The 23,972-nt window shown below is 43.0% G+C and overlaps 1 protein-coding gene across 7 annotated transcripts in view; it reads right to left on the bottom strand.

Annotated features, from left to right (window-relative positions):
• MAP4K4 (mitogen-activated protein kinase kinase kinase kinase 4) overlaps nucleotides 1-23,972 on the bottom strand; it is a 162,290-nt gene that overhangs the window by 65,088 nt on the left and 73,230 nt on the right. For all 7 annotated transcript variants that reach the window (XM_057374842.1, XM_057374840.1, XM_057374845.1 and 4 more), the window contains exon 3: nucleotides 18,766-18,822. In XM_057374842.1, the coding sequence (XP_057230825.1) occupies nucleotides 18,766-18,822 (57 nt within the window). The remainder of the gene's footprint in view (nucleotides 1-18,765; nucleotides 18,823-23,972) is intronic.

Genomic DNA, 23,972 nt, shown 5'->3' on the forward strand with positions numbered 1-23,972 from the left:
GCTCTGCATTTTGTCAAAAAATTAGTACTAAGAAGAGCCGCGAAAACAAAATTACGGCATTTTCTTTGCAGCCCACCAATCCTCTTCTATAAAYGGACATACACTTCACTCAGCCCGCTACTACAAAGAAATAGATTTAACACATCTTTTCCAAAGTATTGTACCTTTGCCTGAGGTACATCTGCCAAGTGACACGACGTCTAACAGACAGCCCTCACATCCCCAAACACAGAAGGTAAGACTTAGGAATACCCATGTTAATGCCCATTTTTAGTGCAGACAGTAACCTATGCTTTGTTTCCCATCCACAAAAGGAAAACTCAAAATTCTGGACTAAGCTACAGCTTCCAAAAAACTTCTTGTAAGCAAGGACTGGTGTGAGATCATGATCAGACTTATTCAACACAAGGTTTCTTTTGTGAAGCAGCCAAAATATGTAAATTGCCCAGGAATAAAAGGAATCGTCCGATCTGTACATGTGTCTTACCAACACGATTGAATGACACAGTGTGAGCRCACAAGTCCTTACAAGTTTTAATTTCAGGTAATCTTCGCCTAAAGGTTAAACACTTTAGCTCCTCTGGTCCAATATTAGTCACTGCTCAGCCTCTGTGAGTAACACACAGCCTYCTCTCCTGCCTCAAGCAGAGAAGGGACTGCAAATGCAAAATGCCAGGTGCCAACAGGGAGGACCCACGAGGTTCAAAGGCCCTTCATCTCATCTGATGAGGGACAGAAGGGACTGCAGAAAAAGCTGTGGCACTAGCCTGCTGCCACGTGTTTGAGAAACAGGCTGAATAAACCAGCCACCCATGGTCCAAGCAGACCATGGATGGCTGGGATGAGGAGAAGGGAGGGGACCAGACCAAGCCCTACAGACTTGTTGAATTCCATTTTCGATTTTCAAAATACTCCACAAAAAGCCTTTGGTTTCTTACACCAACATTGCAAGTAAAGACTGCTTCAAAAGCCAGCAGGAGGAGGCTCACTCCTACTCCCTTTGTCACAATCTCCACCATCTCTTCCCTCTCTGTTTTGGTGAGAACTGCTCCTCAAAGCAGTGACAGAGCAGAGAATTAGCATCAGGTCAGTAGCCTTGACACCATCAGACCTGCACACACCTGCTGAAGCTGTCCAAGCCCTCAAACCACCTTCCYACCTTCTTGGGAAGGAATGGGCTCCTTCTGCAAAGGGTAAACCCAGGCCCATGGTGGATGCCAGGCTAGACCCAGGATTTCTGCTCCTCCATGCTCTTCTGCAGCATTCCAAAAAYCCATAGTGTAATAGCAGGTTTGAGGGTGAAAAAGCAACACCATGCTCAGCCACACTGCAGGAATAAACTGAAAATAAGTAACTAGAAATACGTATGCTGAGAGCAGCTTTCCTGGAGCAGACCTCTCCAATTTGCTTGTTCATGTATGAATGAGATCCATGTTTATAACCCTAGGGGTTTTCAAAGCAAGAAGGAATAYGGATATCGTATTTTACCTCTAAAATACACTTCTGCTCAAAAAAACAGCTCTTTTAAAAACGGGAAATCCATTACCGAATGATTTACAATTGACTGACAAGATGATGATGTCTGTAATTATCAGGTCCAATCACTCAAATTACAATTTACCAGCAGACACACAAACTATTTGATTCACAGTTAACATTTTTTCTTCAGCAGTTGCCAGGCCCTTTCTAAAACAAGAGGAGAGACAGACAACCTCTATCAGTAACAAATGCGGCTGCTGACGAGTGGAATTCAGGGATGTCTGAGAGGGGCAAATTTCCCTTCATGTTTGTGCCAAACCTTCCCAGAGGACAGATGACAACCAGGGCTGCAACCAAAAGGCTTTTCCTTTGTGTTCCAGCAGGAACAGCTGTTAGACAGGTACAAAGGTATAGCCATGTCTGGGCACGTGTGATAAGGAAGTTCTTTATAAAACTGGTTGCTGAGGTTTTGATTTTCTTTGGTAGATTAACGCTGACTTATGCAGAGCATTTAAAATCGCCCTGCACTGCCAGAGCTCTATAAAGGCTGTGCACTTTAGTGTACAAGTTAAGTGCATTTGGCGTTGTGCCACGATGTACAAAATCATTTTCATGCAGCTGCCAGCAGAAGGGAGCTATATTCTTGGACCAGATGTTTTTGTTGTTGGTGCTGCCAAGCACGCCTGGAAACCTCACAGCTGAGTAGTGCTGCAGGAGTGAATTAACAATGAACAGAGTCACAAGATGCTCATGTCCATTTATTAAATGGGGTGTTACAGTACCCTCTCTCCTTTACTCCTGCTCTCTGAGCAAGGAAGCTGTGGATAGCTAGSTAATTATTTACCTGTCTGAGAAGGGAAGCCTTTCTGCCTCCATCAGGATAAATAAAATCAACAAATGCTTGCATAATATTATACCCCAGCTGCATTTACATTTAGCTGSGCAGGTGACAAAGAGACTTTGATTAACAGCCAAGAAAATAGGACTGGAGAAAATATAAAACGGTCCTAATGCTACAGTACGTGTTTGTTTTTGCTGCTGGGCTGTGAACAGGCAAGCATTTATTAAAAGGTATTTCACTTCAAAAATCAGAGCTGCTATGGCATCTCACTCTCCAGTTTAAAAACAAACAGCTCAGATCCCAGYACAAGTCTCTCACTCTTGAAACACTGAGAGCAAGGGAAGGAGTTCAGGGACAGAAGGCCACTTCCAAACCCCAGCACCAGCTCCCAGTGAGGCTCAGCTGCTCTTTGCCCTGCTGYCCCCATGCTGAAAAGCAGGGGCTCCTGCCAGCCCCCAACCTTGCCTTGTCTGTCACAGCTGCCCCACAAGCAGCAGAGGGGACCTGCAGGGACCTGCTGAAAACCACGGGGGTGTATGCACAGCAGGCAGCAAGCAGCCCGAGTAGGAACAAGGCAGTCAGGCACCAGCACCAGCATCTCGGGTGCTGATGAGAAGAAAATGAGGTTTATTCAGTCCAAAACTCTCCTGTGAGAGGCCCTACATAACCACAACGCCTGTAAGAGAAACCAGAGASGCCAGGCCACCTCAGCCAGATAGAAAAAGCCCTGCACCAGCAGTCAGGGAAGAGGTGGAAGCACACCCACCACCCCACCCAGGCTGCAACCCTACTCATCCGCTCCCTCAGGATTGTGACAAGGGGCTTGCTTTGTTTATTCCACTCGCTGGGCACCACACATGTGCAAAGAGGAAGGTAACACAGAGAGGATGTGTGTATGGGTGTGTGTGTGTGTGTGTGTGTGTGTGTGCCTCTGTGTGTGTGTGTGTGTGTGTGTGTTACGAGCCCAGTGTGAGCTGCTCTAGGGGCTCTTTTCTCAAGCAGGCACTTCGCACTCCTGTAGCACAAGCCCCTATTAAAAAGAGAAACTCAGCAACCTGACTGTAAAATAAATGTACGTGTAACATGTTTAACTGAAACCCTCCAATATATAATATAATCTGATCTCCCTCAGACAAAGTATTGGTTTKGTTTCCCCAGCCTGCATTAGATACCAGATCTCCTGTGCCAAGCATGACCCCAGCCTGCATCTGCATGGGAACTACACCCAAAGCAGTGCCTTCCTTAAGGATATATACAAAAGCCTGAAGTTAAAAAACAAAAAATCCAAAAACCAACAAATAACAAGAAACATGGCCTTTTTGTTCAGATAAATAACTGGTTGCATTCTCATGGATTTTTCTGGTAAAATAAAAGTAATGCTATCACTAGAGAGTCTCAGGGGAAGATGACTCATGAGCAGGAAAGGGCCTGTAATTCTGTACTCAGGGTATTCACCCCAACAGATATTGCAACTTTTTACTATGCTAGTCTGGTAACATGATTAAGTGACAGTCTGAAGAAAYCTTCCCTTAATCACACTTGATTTGAAACCAAACTAAGAGCAATTAGCCCAGCCAAAGAGGAGGGGGGAGAAAGGGAAGGCATTTACATCCAAAAGAGGRAACCTAGATTGTTTGGAGAGCTTCAAAATTCGAGAGGGTAAGGTTCAAGACACCGGATTTGCACAGAGCAGAGCTGTATGACAATGAAGTCATGCACAAAGGGACAGCTGCAGCACCCCTGCCAGCTCCAGCACCAAGGCAAGGATCCACTGGTTGGTTTGGAAACATTACCACGCATCATGGAAGTAGCAGAAATCCCACACACAGCAAATCGGAGACACGGCTAGGTGAAAGACCACATGTTGCAGAGATCAGCTTCTGCCAGACTAAGGTATCTGAACAAAGCCCATCATGGCTGAAGGCTCCACTCCAGCAGTTTCTTGAAGCCTAGTCCCTCCAGCAGGAACATGTAGAAACCCCAAAACCCACTCAAAAAGAAAAGTCTCACAGAAATTGCTGGTTAAATGGGTTAAGCTTGTCTTTGCTGGTTTACTAACAAATGATGCACCAGTACAAAAAGCTTTTAGCTGTGCTCTGGCTGGCATGACTTGAAAAGTGAGGGTCACRGTGTGCCAAATTAGAAAAGGAAGAACCAGGAGGCTATTATAAAGACAGAAAAACATAATATTAATACTATTGCCGCTGATAATAATAATAATAGAAAATTCTACGGTTGTGGGTGTCTTTTGTTTTTTCTTTAACACAAAAACGCTCCCCAAAACAGCTCCATTTGTAGTCTCTGAGCATCTGGGGGTTTCAGCCAAAGTGATCAGTAGCAAAGAGCTACCATTTGTCTTTAAATCACAGCCATTATGTGATTCAGTGTTCCCACACCATGGAGAGAAATCAGAGGCACTCACAAGTCTTYGTGGGCTAACACTGAGCCACTGATCCAAAGCACGAAGGATGAGGGCACTGCATGTGTGCTGCTGCATATAAAGGCAGGGCACRTTGAGAAAAAAAGGACATTGCTGCTTTTCATAACTTACAAAACTTCCTGACTGAAAGCGGGCTTGGCTGAGGGCAGCTCTCCAAYTTGCTGGCAAACCTCTTCAAAGCARGACAMSCAGCTAAAGGTTGCCTTTCATACAATACATCCCTTATTCCCTCGCATCTTTGGTTCGTGAGCAGACACTCTTCCCAAGAAACCACAGCATGGACACCCATGCAACAGCCACCACCCAATTTTGGCCACCTCTCCACGGTGCTGGCCCAGAGATGTGGCCATGGCACAGCGACAACCTGCACRTTCCAGTCGCTTTCCTTCAGAGATGTGCAGGGTGCTGCAAAACCCTTTCAGTGGTGTCAGCTGCCCACCTGCAGGGCCAGGTAAGGCCCTGTTTTACCATTCATCTTGTAAAGATAATTAAAGGGAAAGCTCACAAAGGAAAAAATATGAAAGGTAACTTCTTTCATATTTATCTGAATGGAAGGTGCAAAAAAACTGCTGAACACTAGTAAACTCCTACTAACACAACTCAAAAGTCTCTGTTACAATGCTGTGTATCAGGTTTCAGAAGAAACTTTTGGCTCCTGACATCATGTGGGAGGCAAGCAGGTTCGTCCCTCTGAAGCCCTCTAGTGATGGCCAAAAGCAGAGCAGTCACACATTTACTTAAGAGTGCAATCAGGAGGAAAAATGAAAAAAAYACCTGCACAAGAGATCAGTGCTCATCCGCCATGCCAGGTCAGGAGGGCCGAGGAGCACAGAGGAGCACAGAACAGCTCGTGGAACTGTGCCAAGCAGAGTGTTTGTGACTGTTTATCCACACTCTAAGTAGCCATTTGTCCTCCAAACGCAGATGAATATGGGTATTTTTGTAAATAATCATGGATTAGACCTCTAATCCAAACAGGAACCAATCTATCTAGAGTGGTTCTTAATCTAGCCTCAGGGGGAAAAAGAGGGCAAAATTCCTAAAAATGTAGACTTGATACTAGATGTTAGGCTTTCTCCCAATCCCAAACACTGAACTCCARCTTTTTGATCTATACTGACCCTTAGCAATAGGCTCAATCTCTGCTCTCCACCAAATATACAGATCCTGAATATATGCATTCCCACAAGTATAATCATCCCATGCATTATCAAGCTGCAGAGAAGACCAGTAGAAGAAACATCTTAATTTTTATCTAAGAAAATTTCCTGTTTACTGCCAATCAGTCTTCATCACCTTCTGGATCCAGCACTTAGCCTCGGAGATGCTAAGTCTGGAGGCCTTTCCTATGAAACCTCAACACCTTGCCCAAACCCACTGAATTGCATTCTTCTGCTTTATTAACCAACTGTGTGAAGTTAATTTATGACAGAACTAGCTATATAAAAAGTATATGAGGTGCTGAAGTGTGTCCAGAGAAGGACAATAAGGCTCATGAAGGGTCTAGAAAACATGTTTTATGAGAAATAGCTGAGGGAATGAGATGAAGAGGCTAGGGGGAACCTCATCACTCTCTATAATGGCCTGAAAGAAGGTTGTGGTGAGGTGGGGGCCAATCTCTTCTGCTGTGCTTTCAGTGAGAGGACCAGAGGAAATTGACTTAAGATGAGACAGGGCAGATTCAGATTATATATATAAAAAAAAAAAAATCACTGTTTGTGTGGTCAGGCATTGGAATCAGGGAGATGGTGGAGTCACCATCCCTGGAGGTGTCTAAGAGGTGTGTGGAGCTGGCACTGGGTGATGTGGTTCAGTGGTTTAGGGGTCACAGTGATAGTGCCAGGTGAACATTTAGACTGGATGGTCTTGTGGGTTTCTTCTAACCTTGGTGATTCTTTGATTCTGTGATATTTTTTATATGTCAGTGTGGCAAATGATTAGATCCATATTTTTTATATGTCAGTGTGGCAAATGATTAGATCCGTCATGTGCAGTGATTTTAAGATGAACATTATTTCCCACAGTAAAGTCTGCTCCAACACCATACACAGTTTAAGAGTACTTTATTGCCAAAGAAACTGCTGATTTAAATCATATCTAACTACTGTCTGGGGGAAGAATGAGTGACACTCACTGAATTAGCAATGGCACCATCCAAGCATACACAGCAAGGGCAGGCTGGGCTTTTGACTCTGGACCACTTTAAGCAAACAGAWGTCTTTCAGAGGTAGATCTATTTTGGCTACCTGGATTAGTCCACTAAAGCGTTGTTTTCTTTTGCCAATCACTAACCAAAGCACCATTAAACTCAGGGTTAACAAGGCTCTTTGCCTGCAAACATGGAGCAYGGTCCACAGTGCGGTTCAGCTAAGCCAGTCTCCCATGGGTCACCAAGTCAGAGGCAGCTGGCATYACACATCTTCTGGCTCTGCCCTTGCAACTGAGCTTGCCATCCAGCCATTCTTAGCTCTGAATTTATCCTGAACATTGGAATTCAGAATCACAATGAATGTTATGGAAATAGTCCAAAGCAGAAAGTGAAGTAATTTCTGAGGCAAGCAAGCAGACTAAAAATAGCATGTTGCACAATGGAAAGAATCAGAGGATAGGGGAATCCCTGCAGAAGACCTTTACACTCCATTCTTCATTCCCAAATCTGCAGGTTGGAGCACTACAAACAGTCCYTCAGCAGTCACTGCAGGTGGCTGAGAAAGATGCAGCCAAGATGTTGGAAAGGCATTGCAGCCAGCTTTCCTCCTGGATCTGCACTGCAAAGGGATGGCCCTGGGCTCCTCAGGCAGCCTCACCACTGTACCCTTGTGGAGGTGCTGCTGCAGGCCAGCTCCAGAAGCTGCAACTTCCACTCCCTGTCCTGCCTGGCCCCTCTCACCTACTCCCTGGCCAGCTTTAGTGACACTGAAAATAGCAGACAGTTAATCTGCACTTGAAAAAAAATTATATATATACATCCTTGCTAGTGGAGCCAGAAGGATGGGAGCAGACAGAGTAAGGGAAGCTTGGAAAGGAAGGGAAGAGAAGCAAGACTGTCCCTGCAACAGCATCCAGACACTTTTGGTGTATTTGCTGTATTGTAAAACCTTTGCTGTATTGTAAAACCTTATCTCTAGGTAGAAGTAACTAGGAATGGGGAGAACACATAGGCACCCATGTCAGGAGAAAGTAGTTAACACAACAGGATGCCATCTGAACATTTACAAATAGAAAAYGCAACTATTCCTCCTTTTTATTTTCCTGCCAGTGGAAGAAATCCTTTCCTGAATTTACACACAGTTTGTTTACATTTGTAGGCACAGAGAATGAATTTGCATTTACATGCTGATCCATCCACTTTTACTTGAACAGTGCAAACTGTAATAACTTGTGTTGCCAAACAAGACTAGGCTAGGTRCATTTCCCAAACTTTTAAATCAGAAATGGGGAACAGCATCTGACATAGGAACAGACATCTCCCTCAAGGACTCAAATCTGAGTGCAGGCTTGTTTGATCATGCAGCTCCTCTGGTTTATAAATCAGTGCAACTCCATCATTTTATAATTGATGCAAGGCTTCACATTTAAAACATTATCATGAAGGAGCATAGTAAGAGAAGCAGAAAGAAAAATCCAGCAAGAAAACCAACAAACACATTTATAACAACAGTTTTGTCTCACAGGCTCAAAGACAGGCAACTACAATAAATGCTAACAAAAAGGGAGCTGAGGTAAAGTTTGCWAAAGACAAATAAAACTCTCCTTTAATTATGCTGCCTTTGCATCAGTGTTTCCACAGCAGTGACTCAGGGCTGCCTGTCCGCCCGCAGCCCTGGCCAGGAGGACAGGTTAGCGTAGGGGGAGCCAAGCAGCCGCCAGCCACCAGGATGCTCTCTCTCCCTGCTGCCTCTGTCTCTCYGCCCAATTACATTTCCATTCAGTACAATATTCCACATAAGAAAATTATTTTCAGGGATCATGGACACTCTCCTTTCTTACTCCTGCAGGCAGAGCCAAGGTGTTTTGCCAGGCCGGTAATAGTTATCTGAAGGTCTGTGGGCTGCTGCRTTTACACTAGGATTTCCACTTAGTTCTTACCACATCTAGAATCAAACACTAAAACTCAGTTCAGGAAGAAGGAGCTACAGTGGAAAATATTCCTGCTGAAGTGAACTGCTGCAGAAACACCTCATACACAAACCAACACAAAAAACTGAGCTCACTTCCAGAACTGACGCCCCTTCACTAGGCAGAAAAAGGGACACTTGCGAAGGCACCTACGATCTTACAGAATGAGGTGCAAAAGAGAAGAGGGTACTGGAACTCCCACCACATTCTTTGCACCAGAGATGTGCTGGGTAAAGAAACTATGATTTTACCTGGTGGATCTGAGGCAAAACATAACACCCGTGTGCTTGCTGTCCACACAGGAACAATAGCACTTCTGCTGTTAGCTTGCTCATGTCTCACAGATTCATCTTTCAGAACAAAACATTCAAGAAATAAAATCTGATATTTAAATAAATCAACAAGTAAACATCACAACAAGAAAAAGCACCTCTATGGCCAGACTCCCATTGCTCTAATCATGCTTGGGGCAGGGTCTTAATAAGAGAAAGACTAAACTGTGTGCTTATTATGAAGCACCAATCTCTGCAATTTAATGACAACACCTTTACACATCTATCTAAAGTGTTCTCTGCACTTGATCCAATACTCTCTGACAGAGGCTACTCTACCTAGAGATATGTACATATGGCCCTTATTGGAAAGGATCTGAGACACTTCTGGGATCCAGAGATAAACAGCATCTTCTCCTACACTGATCAACTGCACCAGTCTGCACAGCATCTTCAAGGCTCTTTTAACACTAGCTCAGCTGTGTGCTTCCCATTACTTATTTAAGAGATTGGGCACAGGGGAAGAAGAACGCTTTAGGCACAGGGACAGTGTTTATGGTGGTTACAAGCCAGCTTAGAGTACAATGAATTCCCAGGTCCTCAAGCATTAGCACTTCCTACAATAATCTCTAGATTTAGGAGCTGGGCTTTAAGATTCTATCTTAGCCAACAATTCCATGCACAATGATTTAAACTGTGCCTTGCAAAAGGAGCACTGTTGAGGGACTTTCAAAAAACATTTTTGTGCCATTAAATGTTGGAGAATAACATTGCTACTTTATATATATATATATATATCCATTAAATGTTGGAGAATAACATTGCTACTTTATATATATATATATATATGCGTGTTCAGAAAGAAGGGGAGAGAAATCACAAAGTATATATATATATATATATGCGTGTTCAGAAAGAAGGGGAGAGAAATCACAAAGGATAATCTCAAATGTACAATAACAGATTCGAGGACCCTTAAAGTAAAGAAAGAACCAGAGGAGATTTTAAAATGCCTGAAAGTAGTTTGAAAGTGCTACCCTGCACACATTCCTGTAGCTGCAGAACTCACTAGAAAAGTATCAGAACTTTTTTCTTAAATAAAAATGAAGTAATCTACTTTCTCCTCATGATTTAYTGCAAAACAGTGGCCAGCTAACTGATAATGGAAGGTGGCTAAGAKCTGCCTACCATTTTCAAAGCAGAGGCTATAAATTTCATCCCCTCCCTTCTCCATGCAGCCTGCCAATTTTCACGTAACTTGTCAGGACTTTGTATCTCCGGAATTTCTCCTCATTAAACTTGGCTGAAGTCGACCAGCAGATCCAAAAGGTATTTGGTGGAAAAGAAGGCAGGACACACTCAGTAGAAGCCTCATTTCCTTAGGAAGTYAAGATAAAAATATGGAATGCTGCARCAAAAACAGGAGCCCACAGGCAGGTGCAGTTTATAAAACTACAATTAAACACAGTCAAGAGAGATTACATTTCAAGCAGATATATCCMCTTTAATATAAACAGAGAATTAATTCCCCTGACTTTGATCCTAATGCTCAMGCCAGATTTTAAAGCATACTTCTGAAAGACAACAGCTTATACTGGACCTGGGATCTTTTGCTTGCCTATGCCRACAGGAAGAATACACAGCAGACCTGAGCTCAGCCTAGAAACTTGGCTAAAATGAAAGCACAATGCTCTGTCACAATCCTTACTGGTTTCACTCTGCCCAAACTGGCAAGAGCTCTCATACTCTAACACTGTATTGACAAGGTTGCCCTGTTTTCCTTCAGCAGATAATATGTCTGACTCACTGGGGGCAAATTGAGCAGTGTTGTGTGTCTGACAGAAATTATATAAAATGCAGCCTCATACTTTTTGCCATTATTTACACACAAAACATTTGTTTCCTATCAGAAGTAGAACCTCCTTAGATAGCTGAGACAATCAGAGTTCAGCACTAGGGAAGGCAGCAGCAAATCACCCGCATTGCGGCCACCTGCACGAACGCTCCTCTCGGCTCAGAAGAAAAGCTCCATCACTAGAATTTGCACAGGCTATTATTGCACTAGTTCCTGTCAGTGCAGGTATGATCAGTAGGTAAAATATCTCAACTGTGAAAGCATCTGCATGCTATCCACATCGAGCCTTCACCACTGTTAGTATTAGGGCCCAGAACACAGATGGAAGCTGTGTCATTTGTACACGTATGAAATCATGCGTCATTAGTGACTTGATTATCAATGCTAACAGCAAGACTTCAGATGATTGCAGGTATCAAGCCTAATGACTGGAGAAAAATCGGCACAATATTAGAGTTTAAATGCATGAGTATTGCCCACCTGGACTGGTAACAGTCCCCAAGGATGGTAACAGATGTCAACAAATTCACCTAGATGATTTATTCTTTCTTTCTCAATGTATCACTGCAGCTGCACCATCAAACCAAAGGAAAGAAWTTTTTTAAGAAGTCCAGACTTGTCCAAAGAGCTCAAGACTTGCAGAGAAATCTTCTTAATAYGTAATCCTGCCCTTCCACCTATGGAAGTCAGCTGCAGCCGTTTCCATTATGTTCCAGTACTACACAAGTGCTCTCAYATACTGATGAGCAGTAACAGATCTCAGTGCCACAGCTGAGGATTATATCCTGAGTATCACCTGTTGTGCTACAGAAGAATGTTATCTGGTTCTCTTAAAGCCAGGTAGACAAAATTTTAAAGCTGTCTCCCTAAAACAAAGGAAGATTCTTTTACCCTCCAAACTACAGCAAAGTTTCCTTCATGTGGCCATAATTCAGACTTTGTTATCTAAACTACATTACAATTTACAGAGCACTGGTAAAACATTTTCTTCTAGACAGGACAAGAATCTTGCACACCAGGCATAAGCATACAGATGAAAAAAAAAAAAAAACCAGCAGAGGATACACAGCTTTCTTTACATTTGCTTCACACTGTGTTCCACAATTCACCTTAAGTGTGATGCCATCGCCCAGCCTTGGCTGAAAAAGTCATGGAACAGGAATCCTATGAAATGAGCACCATGAAGCCTTTACAGCTAAAGCTCCATTGCTATTGATAGATGCTGGTGAGGCAGCAATGGCGCCCTCAAGGATCTTTGTGGCAAAAGGAAAACATCTGTTTCTTTCACCCTCGAAACAGGCAGGTTTCCAAAACATGCATGTTAAAATGTAGAGAGAGGTATCCCCACAAGGACAACTGACAATAGCTGTGCATCTAAACAGTTTTCCTCTCAGGTGGAAATCTCGCAAAAGGAGAAAACCTATGTTGAAATAGAGACAGAGGAACAAGCATGCATGAATGTTTTACATCCATTTTCTTCTCTCTCCTCTGCCAACTTTTCCCTCAAACACACGTATCAGCACAAAGTTGCTCTTCACAGGGACACAGCAATGCAGAGCCTTAGTCCTCGACATCAACTCTCTCCAGCAGTATAATTTCCCAAGCTGCTTGGTAACAGCCACAGCTTTTTGCCCTGACCTCAAACCGCCTGTGAAGCTCCCTGCTCAGTTTCCTGCTTGCAATTGCATCAAGGCTGACATCCTCCCCTTTCCAAATCAGCTTCTTCAGCCTGACAGTCTGCTAACCACCTGAGTACTGAGATGAAGAGAGTGGAAGTTTGCCCTTTATCCAAACTGGTGCCAGCACTGCTCCAGGAAATTTCTTGGATCACGTCCAGAAATTGCAGCTCTGATTTTAGCCAGGTGTTAGATGCATCTGCCTCGCTGGGGAAAAAATGTCACTGCTTCTTGTAAGGACAAAAGACTCTTTAGAGCTAAATGTCATTCTACTCTGTTAGAACTGAGCTGGCAAGCCAAGCACTGCCCAGCCACCCCAGGACAGGATGTTGTGACAGGTCTGGCACCCCTGCAAGACCCTGTGCTCTGCTCTCACCCTGAAGATGGACAGGACCACCTCTGCCTGAGCCAAACAGAGGTTTTGCAGAAAAAGAGGCAGCATGGAGCTGCAGCAGAGCCTAATCCCACATAGACATCAGCCAGCCCTGCAGACCCTGCCAACACCCAGTGCTGAATTTCCCAGCATCAGATCCATGGTAAAACAGGGGGAAGAACTGTGCCAAGCTGCTGAGCAAGGGCATGCAGCAGAGGTAGATGAAAGATCTTAATTAAGGAAGGAAACAGTCAATTATACAAATGCTCTGCAGCTCAAAAAAAAGGCTGCTCTACTGGCTGCAAGACTATTGTAGCACTTTCTGACCTCCTCCAAAACCAGATGTTCCAGCTCAAGGGACCACYCTGTCCAGCTCTGTTTTTCTCTGACCTGTAATATATCGTTCCCAGCGGCTTTTCTCTTTTTTTTATACCTAATCCCTAGAAGAGATCAGAGGTTAATCAGCTTCAGGAGAGACTGGACAGCAGGGCTGTCCACATTGTAAATAGCTTTCCTGTTGATTCCTTTTCCACAGAATGATTCTTTATTTTGCCAGGTAACTGTTTAACCAAACACTACAAGATGTTGTACAGACTAGGGGTAAGCAACCTCTCATTTCAGGGACAAGCAAGCCGAGTGCCAGTACTCCCCATGGAACAATCTAGATTTTTACATCTCTGATCCATTTTCCCCAAGTCACACTAAAAAGAAGTGACTCCTGTGAAAAAGTGAAATGGAAAAGGCTTTTGGTAACTCCAGTGACTTCAGGCTTGCTTTACTAACTTCACAGTGAGCACGGCCATGGASTGGTACATAAGCACTTTATCAGGCAGCTGCACTAAGCCAGGTAAAGCCAGGTAAAGCACAGCATTCATATCTCTACACTAAAAGGATAGCCCCTACTCAGCTTCTCCAGGCTGGCTTGACCCAGTTCTTGCACAGGGCCACAAGGATCTGTATTTCCCAACTTTCCAGAGTGAAGTATCGACTTTTTTATTTTTTGCCCTTCAAACAGATCAAAATCCATGGATCGTCCTTGAATTTTCAGGGAAAAAACAAGATCATTATATAATAGTTAGGGCAAACTTTTTGTGTTTATTATTTCATATTTCCCTTTTTTTGTCTGCTATTTAAGTTTTTCTGCAGACTGCTTTGAGATGTCCTATTGACAATGGACAGATTATCCACAATTCTGAGTTTACATAACACCATGTAGCCCATAAGATACAGACTCACAAGAATCAAAGTGATTGGACTATTGCAACAGAAATAAGCAGTCAGCAGAGTCAGGAAGATGGCAATGAGTAACTCAGGCAACCTTTCCTGTCTAGGTATGGGAGATGTGTCATGTTTCTCTGCAGGCCTGGAAACTTTAGTCTGAGGCTGTTAATTTTTCTGCAGAGGACACACAGAAACAGCAAGACAGGCAAGCACTAAAAACAATCCAACTCCTTCCATAAATCAGCAGGATACAGTATCCAGTTGTTTACTTAGCATAATTTTACACAGACTAGATTGGACAAGTCATGAAACGCTGGGCACAAGAGCTGAGAAATGCTGCTATTAAAAAAGGCATGTGGAAAAGTTTCCCAAGRGATGCAAGAGTGTGTGTGGGAAGGGGTAGGAGGAAGAAGCAGCAGCATCAGGGGATCTAACAAACAGAAGAGAAGCAATTGTGTTTTTCCCTCAGAATCAGTTACTAAACTTTTCAAAGAGAAAAGCATTGCTGGAAGCAGAACACAGGAGTGACACTGGAAACAACTGTGCAGCTGCAAGGAAAGGCTCTGAAGGAGTGAAGCAGAGTCGAGCTTTAGGGTGTAATGCAAGTTAACAGCTTGGATCCAGGTAGATTTGCCAAGTAAGCCTTGCTAAGGTTTTAAACGCTATTTGCTTCACAAGAAAACAGATTCTTCTACTTAAACAGAGACTGCCAAATCTTAGGAGTCATGGCAATCATGGAAACCTAACAGTACGGTCAGTGAGTGAAAGGGATCAACACGGGCTGAACAACACCTTCTCCAAAACAATGTCACAAAAGGAACAGAGGCCTTACACTAGAAAGATTAATGACAGACTATGTATAATGCCTCCCCCACAACAAGTGTGCAGCATGAGATCCATCCTACATATGTAGATCTCGTAAAACGATTTTTAATGAGCATATACACTRACAATTTGCATTGTTCCACTTTTACTGTCACTGGGCTCATTCCAACAAGGAATGAGAATAGCTTTCCATTGATGAAGACTGGTGGGCTTTTCGGTTTTGTTCTATGCTCCAGCGAAATTACTTCAGCCTACACGTGCTGCAGCTTTGCCCTCAGTAAATGAAAAGAAGATCTACCTATGCTTCATTTTGTAGCAAAACACATAGATCTTTAGGTTTTAAAGTTCCATTAGCACTTGCTTTAGTGCTGTAGATCTAAAGATTTGTAAAGATTCAGTCTTCTAAGTATTTTCTTCATTTGTTTAGAAAAAAGGAAAGAAAAAGAGGCAGGAAAGTTTTATCCACATCAACATCCCCTAATGTTTCAGGCAGCAGAACTAACTAGTCATAATTTATTCAAAGATCAAACTGATAGGCTTCAGCCCACCTCCTCTTTTCCCATCCTTGCCACCATTCTTTTCAAAATTAAAATCTAAAGAGAAAACCACAAGAAAAGATGAGAAGGATGAAGAGCATTTCCACAGTACCATGTGCACTACAGAGCTGTAATATTTCTTCCAATGCCTCTAGTCACAGGTTATATTATACTAACTCATTTTCTTCATGCCAACCATAACTTTTTCAGGAAAGCCTTCACTGTGACTTTGACATCCCTCCTGTTTGGGTGATCAAAGCTACACAGCCCAGAACTGACATAACTTTGCTGATCCTGAGCAATGTGTGAATTGCAGAATCATAGCTTTGAAAAGTGAAAACCGGGTGTGCCTACAGAGCATGCCAATACATTAGGTTTTCTAATTTGTTAARCATTTGGCAGAGCAAGCACTGCATCAGAGGTATCCCAGAAGAAAGGAAGTCTTGCGTCTGTTCTCAGTTCAGGTTAGTCAGAATAATCAGATATCCCCCCCGGCAMTGCTTGAATTTAAGCAGAAGGGCATAACACTGCCAATAAAATATGCACATAGGCACAAATCACCTACAKCTTCAAAGCAGTCACTCACTGCAAAAACACAATTTCAGTTTTGTGGAAGTTTCCACTCAAGTCTCTTTCTCCATGGGCATGGATACAGTATTACCATTAACAGTTCATCTAACCACAGCTCTTGAAGGAAGCAGAAGAGGTGAATTTGTGGCTGTGGCTCCTTCAGCATTTCTTTTGGAACAGTGCTAAGGGTGGCAGTCACTGCCCTCTCTGTCCCGATGTTCTCTCCTTCCACTGTCCCYGTTCTCTGTGGTGAGCTAGAACCAGGACGGACCTGCATTGTTTGCCAGCAAAGGTGATGTTCATCAAACAATCCCTCGAAAAAAAGAAACTGTGGCTTGTGGATATGGCCATCTCTGGCAGAAATGTCAATTTGAGTTGCTGCCCCTTCTCCCTGATGGCCAGGAGCAGGTCTTTTCCAGTCTCATGCCACCTTCTTTATAGCAACCATGCAACAGCTCCCAACATCATGTGCTGAACTAGATCAATGAACCAATCCAGGTTATAAATAACCAGGGAAGGGAGAGGAGGAAGGGTGTTTTTAAACTGGAACCAGGGACTGTTCACTGGTCCAAGGCACCATCTGGCCCCGGGGCACCTGTGTGAGCCCAAGTGTTGGGAAATGGGCAAGGAACTAGAAAGCAAGGTTGGACAAGAACATACTRTGGCCACATCTGCCACTGAGATAATAGTACATGCAACAGTTTCACCCATGCCTGGTGTTAAAAGGTGGAGCTGACTTAGTACAACTTGGAAGAATTTACACATTTTTAGTCTCTGCAGGCTCTTTACTTAGAAGCAAAAACACATGAGCTCCGCTGGTAGGAATGACAATGCTTTTAAGCTGCATGGGGCTAACATCTCCAAGCTCCTCCCTCTGACTGCCYTTCATCCCCTAGAAAAGCACTGCACTTACAAGATAAAAGACAGTGCCAACATATAACTCGCTTTTCAAAACCAGACAAAAATTACAGCAAGTCTTAAAACTTCATCTCCTGCAATATGAGCTTAGCCATACTATAGGCAGCATTTTCCAATTGTTTTCCTTTTTCTGTGCAACCTCTCTATTACAACTGTTTGTAATTAATACATGCTGTTAAAAACAGAAGGGGTGTGTAGTAGAGCCAATCTTAATACGTGGAAGAAACCATTGTCATGCACAATCCAGCAAGCTGCCCTGTGTAAAACTGCTGGACAAATGCAAACATTTGCTGTGCAAAGAACATTCAYTGTGTGTCATAGCACCTTCATTCTTCTTTGGTTTCTCTGCTTGTTAACTGCAGAAAAAAAACATTGCCTCCACATGAAGGCAGCCTTTGAAAAACTTCAGCTGAAAATTGATCTTTATCAAGCCATCCTACAAAGCAAGAATATCTAGCTCTTGGCAGACACAACAGCTCCAGTTAGAGAGCAGCAGTCACACTGCCCATCGATCACTACAGATTTGGAGATAAGACTGAAGTCCTATCAGTTGACCTAACCCTGCCTTCTTGTTTTCCTCCTCTCCTGCCTGTTTACCCATTGCATCCTACCACTCATCTAGGACCTTGTGTCCAAGGCCATTTTTACTTGTTGCACCTACATACACACTAAACTATAAATTTTTGCAGCAATACCCTTGTAGGAGTTTTGCTTACTATAAGCATCTTGCCAAACACTCCTTGCTCTGTACAATGCACATACATTAACATAATCATTCCCCCATGTAAGATTGAGGAGTTCAGTAGAATAATAAACTTAGTTTGAAAAGGCACAACCTCTCTACAGAAGAGCAGTATCAGTCAAGCATTGCAGATATCACATTGCGAGGATCTCATTCAATTTTAAATTTGAAGCTGTTGTGTTAATTTGTGAATGYAACTCTGTACAACCCAAATGGTACAACAGGGAGAAACCCATGATTTTCTTCATCTGTTTTGAAGACTTAATTTAAACTGATTGCTTTTAGAACTGYATAAACTGCAAGACCTAAGGATTCAAATACAGGCACATATTTTTGATTTCTTGGATGGGGTTAATTTCCTTCTTTCCCATCTAAAGCTCGAYAGTAAATCCCTGTGGGTCAGTTACTACAACTACGTTACATTGCTGAATTTTGTTAGCAATCTGCTCATCATTTCTGCAGCTGTTTCTGCTTTCAGGCTTCTTGGAAACATTGAACCCATTCCTTTGAATAAASATATACCCTTTGTAGACTGCAGATGTGCCAGGGAGAACACTGTCCTCTATAGCAAGCAGACTCCCCACTTTCAGTTAAAGCAAGGTGCTACACTTAAGAGAAAAAAGTGGGAATCAAGCAATCTGAACTTTTTCCCCTCTTCTAAGGAATTTCAGAAAAGGGGGCGCAACATGCACCCATATGCCCTGCAATTTGTGAAGGCCAAACGCCCCAGGCACACAGAAATCTTGGGCAGATGGACTGGAGAGGTCAGGTCCCGCAAGCAGAGAGCAAACATTCACATACAAGGACCATATCTTTCAACGGAAATATGAGGTAAGTCTTTTACCATCTCATTAATAAATTTTACACTGCTAATAAAGCAGAAGGTTCCTCTACTCACCTCAGTAACGTCCATGACTTTGATGGCTGCCAGCTGACCCGTTTTGACATGGCGACCCTGAATAAGAGAGAGAACAGTCAGCACCAGCATCTCACCCATCCCTTCAGCATACAGAGAAAAAACTTGGACAAGAGCTCCAGCCACTGGGTTTTCCCCAACCATGCTGATACTTCCTAGGAAATCTTACAAGTACTCCAGATGGCTAAAATAACAACAAAAAATATAAAATGCTCTTATCCAAATTTTAGAACCCATTTCTATTTCTCCACATTAAAATTATAAGTACAAGTAGGTTATATTCACAGGTTTCCTTCTGTTAACTTTAGCAAAACTCATARTCAGTAATGACAATTTATTAACATGTCAGACTAGGTGAATTCCATATACTGCATAGTTAATTTTTACGCACCAATGCCTAGCACCTGGGTGATATATTACTAGGTAAAAGCAAGCATGCATAGGGGGTTAGCCCATGCTTAGGGCTTAGGACATTCCTCAGTGATTTGGTCTTCCCTCGTTAAAAAAATAGTTTTTTGAGGTTTCTGCAAGGGATGCTTCAGACCTGCAAGAGCTCTCTTTGCTTGTCTCACAATAGCTAGACAAGAACAAGATGTCATCTCCCTTCAAGCTGTGCCACAGWAAGGGTATGGTTTCTCAGTACAGCTGGAGCTGAGTTAATAGATCCCAGCTCCTGCAGCAGGGAGCTCCTACCCTTCCTTCCTCTGCCTACTTCCAGCCTCCTGTCACATATTTCTCCCAGGAGCACTGAGCTCCTTCTGGCACTCTTTGTATCATATGATAAGCTGATTGAGATCACTAAAATGGAAGAAAGTCAACACAGAAAAAGCAAACCGTGGGGTGGGGCAGGGGATTGCAGTCCAGGAAATTAAACTGGTTTGTTCTGCAGTTGAAACAGAGCTGGAGCCAGCAGGATGCAGATCACAGGGCTGGGAGGCAAGCGGCATGGCAGGCCCCTCCAGCCCTGGTGGGCTGTAACTCRCCTCAGCTGACTTCTAACAAAAGCCTTTTTCTCTCCAGTATATATTTATATGAGGTAGAGACATGAATTAGCTGTTGTGTACTTTATTTTCTAAACAGGCACTTAGAAATGGCTCTAATATTGGTATTTTCCAGCTTTCCACTTAACACTCAGCAGTGTAACACCCAGCAGTSTATCCTAAGCCAGTCAAACAGCCCAGTCTCCCAACCACTTTCTCAAGTACCACTCCCAAAGGCTCTTATCTGCACCAGTCAAGCTCTCTAGCAACAGGTATTAAATTTCTTCACTTTCATCCCAAATAATGATAAAAACACAATGAAACATTTAATGGAAGTCACAGTTCCTTTACCTCTCTCCTCACCAATTCCTGAGTTTTCTAGGCAGAAACCTAYATGATGGACTTGTATTTTTTTCCTGGACTAATATATTAATCCCTTTACAGGTCTTTCAAAACTGGCACCACAGAACTGAAGCACCCCAAACACTATTCTCTTTAGAGAACTCTTGACCCCTTCACACCTTATGATGGTAATGAAGATAACAGCCAGGCACTGCTGGTGCATTCAGAAGGATGCAATGCTGCAGAATTCACTGCCTCAGCTTTCTTTCACAACTCTTCTTGTGCTTCACTCTCCCCCTTACTAACCAATCCACATGCTTTCTATAAATACATTACTGTGCTCAGGCTTTTGCTTGCTCTGTAAACTCGCTTTACCGCAGGCATTTCATTTTGCAGCTTGGTCTCAAGCTGGTTTCGATTTTGAAACAAAATTAGGGGTCGTAACGTGTGCAGTAGCAAACACTGACCTCATCCTGACCTTACTACTTCTTGAACCAAAGTCTTTCAGCAAGCCCAGGAGATTTCCAGCTCCAATTTCCCACCCTGGACTTCAGCCTAATGACAAAAGCCTGTGGTTTTCTCCCCAAGACTTAACATCCCACAAGGGAGGAGAGGAAAATGGCTTACACCGAGGTGGAAAAATGCCTGCTCCTAGCTCTGCCCCCATTTTCCACAGCTCTGTTCAAGGAATGTGAAAGCCCAAGGACAGGGAAGCATGGTTTTAGGTACAAAAAGAACATGCTAAAGATAAGAGARAAACAAGGACATCTCAGAGGAAAAATACCTCACAACACTAAGAACATCTGAGGAAGGAAACTTTTTWAAAAAACACTGAAATACAGGTCACCATTCATTCTGCAGCAAACTGACAATGCTAAAATGGTGGCACAATATACTGAAGCAGAAAATGTGGCATGCAGAAGAGCGAAGTAGCAAGAAAGAATGCCATTTTTATGGAATTTTTGCTCTACTTGTCTTTTTAAATCTACTAACTACTGGTGGGCTTGCTATTTCCAGAGAGACGCCTAAAATTTCCCAGTGCTCGACTTCACAGCTTTTCTTAAGTCCATGTTTCTCCCTGTGAGACTGGCCCACTCGGGATGACTAATGTGCACCAGCCCCACCATCCTTCCCCTGCAGCTTTATGGGATCCTGCTGGTGCCTCCATGAGTGTCCCTATGAAAACTGGGGCCAGCTACAGCAGAACACAGCGACTGCTCATATTTCACTTTGCATCTTCTGGGAGGGGAAAAGCTTCCACATAACCCTCCTAAGGGACTGAAAGCAAGGGAACTGCAGAGTGTGGGAAGCGTGGTCTGCTCAGTATCCCAGGCCAAATTTAAACCCTGGTCACTTCAGAATATTGTTTAAAATTACTCCAAATACCCTTTTTGTAATGTATGGAGCACTCCTATTCTAAAAATCTACAACATATGGGAAGGAGGAGGGATGGCCTGCATGACATTATTTATATGAGAGAAGTAAAAGGACATTTTGAAGTCACATTCTTTTCAYTAAAAATATTTTCAGAGGGCAGGAAAAACCAAACCTCAAAAGTATAGCACATAAGCATGAGCAGAGTATTTGTTTGTTTGTTTATCTGCTTAACAGCTCTGCTCAAGAACAGACTTGTCAGACTATTAGCATGCTGGGTATAATATTTAGCTTGCAATATGAAATGGCTAAGCATTCCCATTTTGGAAACCAATCGTCAGATTTTCATGGCCAGCTTTTGCTTTGGTAAAAWCTGTGTTAAAAAGAGTAATAATAAAATTGCAAAGTGGTTGAATGTGAAGAAAGAACTTCAGAAATCAGAGATGGGAGAAACCCTCTGAACTCAACCTCTCCTGGGATTAAAATTTATTTAAATTCCACTCACAGGGCACTTCACAAATGCAGTAACCATCAAAACTCCATTCCAAACACCATATCACAGCAACACCACTCCACTGGGATAACATTTTTCATGCAGAATGAGGCCCCTGCTCCAGTGCAGTGTGGATTCATGTCTCTTAGGGCATCTAGGGATCCCCTATCCCCATGGCAAGGCAGATTCTTGCAGCTTTGTTTCTCCAGACAAATTGCTGGCAATTACCATCTGTGTATCTGAAAAGCTCTACAAGATTGCAAAATGCAACCCATGCTAACTGAAAACAGTAGTTTCTTAAAATATTGCTAGACACCAAATATCAGAGGCTGGGGATCACAAGATAACTGAACAAGATAATGGCCAGAATGTTAAGTATGGATATGAAATGTAYCATGAAGACAACAGCAACCAAAATGCATCTTGTTAAGCCTAAGGTGACTGTCTCCAGAGTCAAGAGACTGAGGAAGCTGYAGAGGCTTCTTCCAATAGTGGCAGCATCAGGCAGAAAACAGGCAGGCTACATCATTCCAGGAGTGAGAGTTTGCCTCTTACTGGGTTTCAGCATGGGAACGACAAGAAAACATCAGCACTGTCAGCTTGTCCCCATGGAAATGAGCCCACCAACACATTCCCTTCATTTAGACTACATTATGATTTTATTCACCAAAATTTCTGAACTACTTCTTGTTTCTTACACATTCTCCCCACTTTTCTCTCCTTCATTTCATGGTTCTATTCACATTAAAGCACTTGGTTTATCCTCCCAAGGAAGCAGCATAAGAGTATGTTTTAGAGTGCTACTTGTACCACTGCATTTTTAAATGGCCTGTTGGGATGAGCAAGTCAATAGAGCTGAGACTGCCAACCTCAAATCTTGTCCTGTTTCTTTTCATGCAGATGACTGAAAGTTCATTTACATAGGGCTGTAGCTCTTCTCATCAATACAGCAGCACTGCAGCATTTATCTGCATCTCAAACTGAATCCACTACTTAAGCACATTCCTAGTCATGTCTGATAGCAATATGGTGTTTATTTCTCATCTCAGTGGGCTTTATGCATGTTGAAAAGCAGAGGGGACGAGGGGAATCCTTGGCAAACTGCCAAGATCTGCAGAACATTATAAATTTCAAGCCTACCCACACTCTCTAAGTCAGTTAATACACCTACTTCTTGCCTCCTTCTTCCTTCACACACATTATTACTGTAAAATTTTTGTTTTGGAAAGGTTCAAAGGCAAGTGGTGTCATGTGCTGTTTTTCATGGTGCCTTTTTTTCTTGTTCCTTAACGTTATCAAAGAACTATGCAAATGAAGTGCGAAAGAAATCCTATCAGCTAATTTACCTCCTTCCCCCACCCCTCCCCAATTATCCAAGATATTTATGTCACAGTAATGTAATTCTCCTACTAACACAATTTCAGACCTGGGTATTAATGTGCCTTTGGAAGACTGTTCCTGGAAGCTTGCTCCCCAGCTAAATGGCAYGGAAGCAGCATATGGGGCAGCATCACACATTAAGGAAGGAATGCACCATATGTGACTCATGACTTGCAAGTTTGGATTATCCTGTGCACTGTACACAATTAAGTCTTTGATAAACTTCTCCCAGCTCCCAGTATTYCATGCTGATAGCTCTAGAGAGAAGAGGAACTGCTTTGGAAAAAAAATCTACTAATCCAATTTCACTCGCCACAATGCACACAGACCAGATTTAAACATGCCATCAAGTGAAAACTCACCACAGTACCACCTCCTAGTAGTGCCAAACTTAACTTTCCAATTCGTTTCTCATTCAGYTCACTCTAAACTCCTACCAGCCTGAGGCAACAGGCCATGAAGARAAACTCTGTTATTAGGCTGCATGCCCCAGAGCAATAAATGATAACTTATTATTCCAAGTCATGTTTACCATCAGTTCCTTTTGCCACTTGCCAGCACAGAAAGTTGCAGACCAACCAATTTTGCATTGTGAAAACTTGGACTCTGCATGGCATTTC

This window comes from Malurus melanocephalus, unplaced genomic scaffold (genome assembly GCF_030028575.1).
Source record: "Malurus melanocephalus ecotype Western Australia unplaced genomic scaffold, MMel_1.1 scaffold_234, whole genome shotgun sequence".
Lineage (NCBI taxonomy): Eukaryota > Metazoa > Chordata > Aves > Passeriformes > Maluridae > Malurus > Malurus melanocephalus.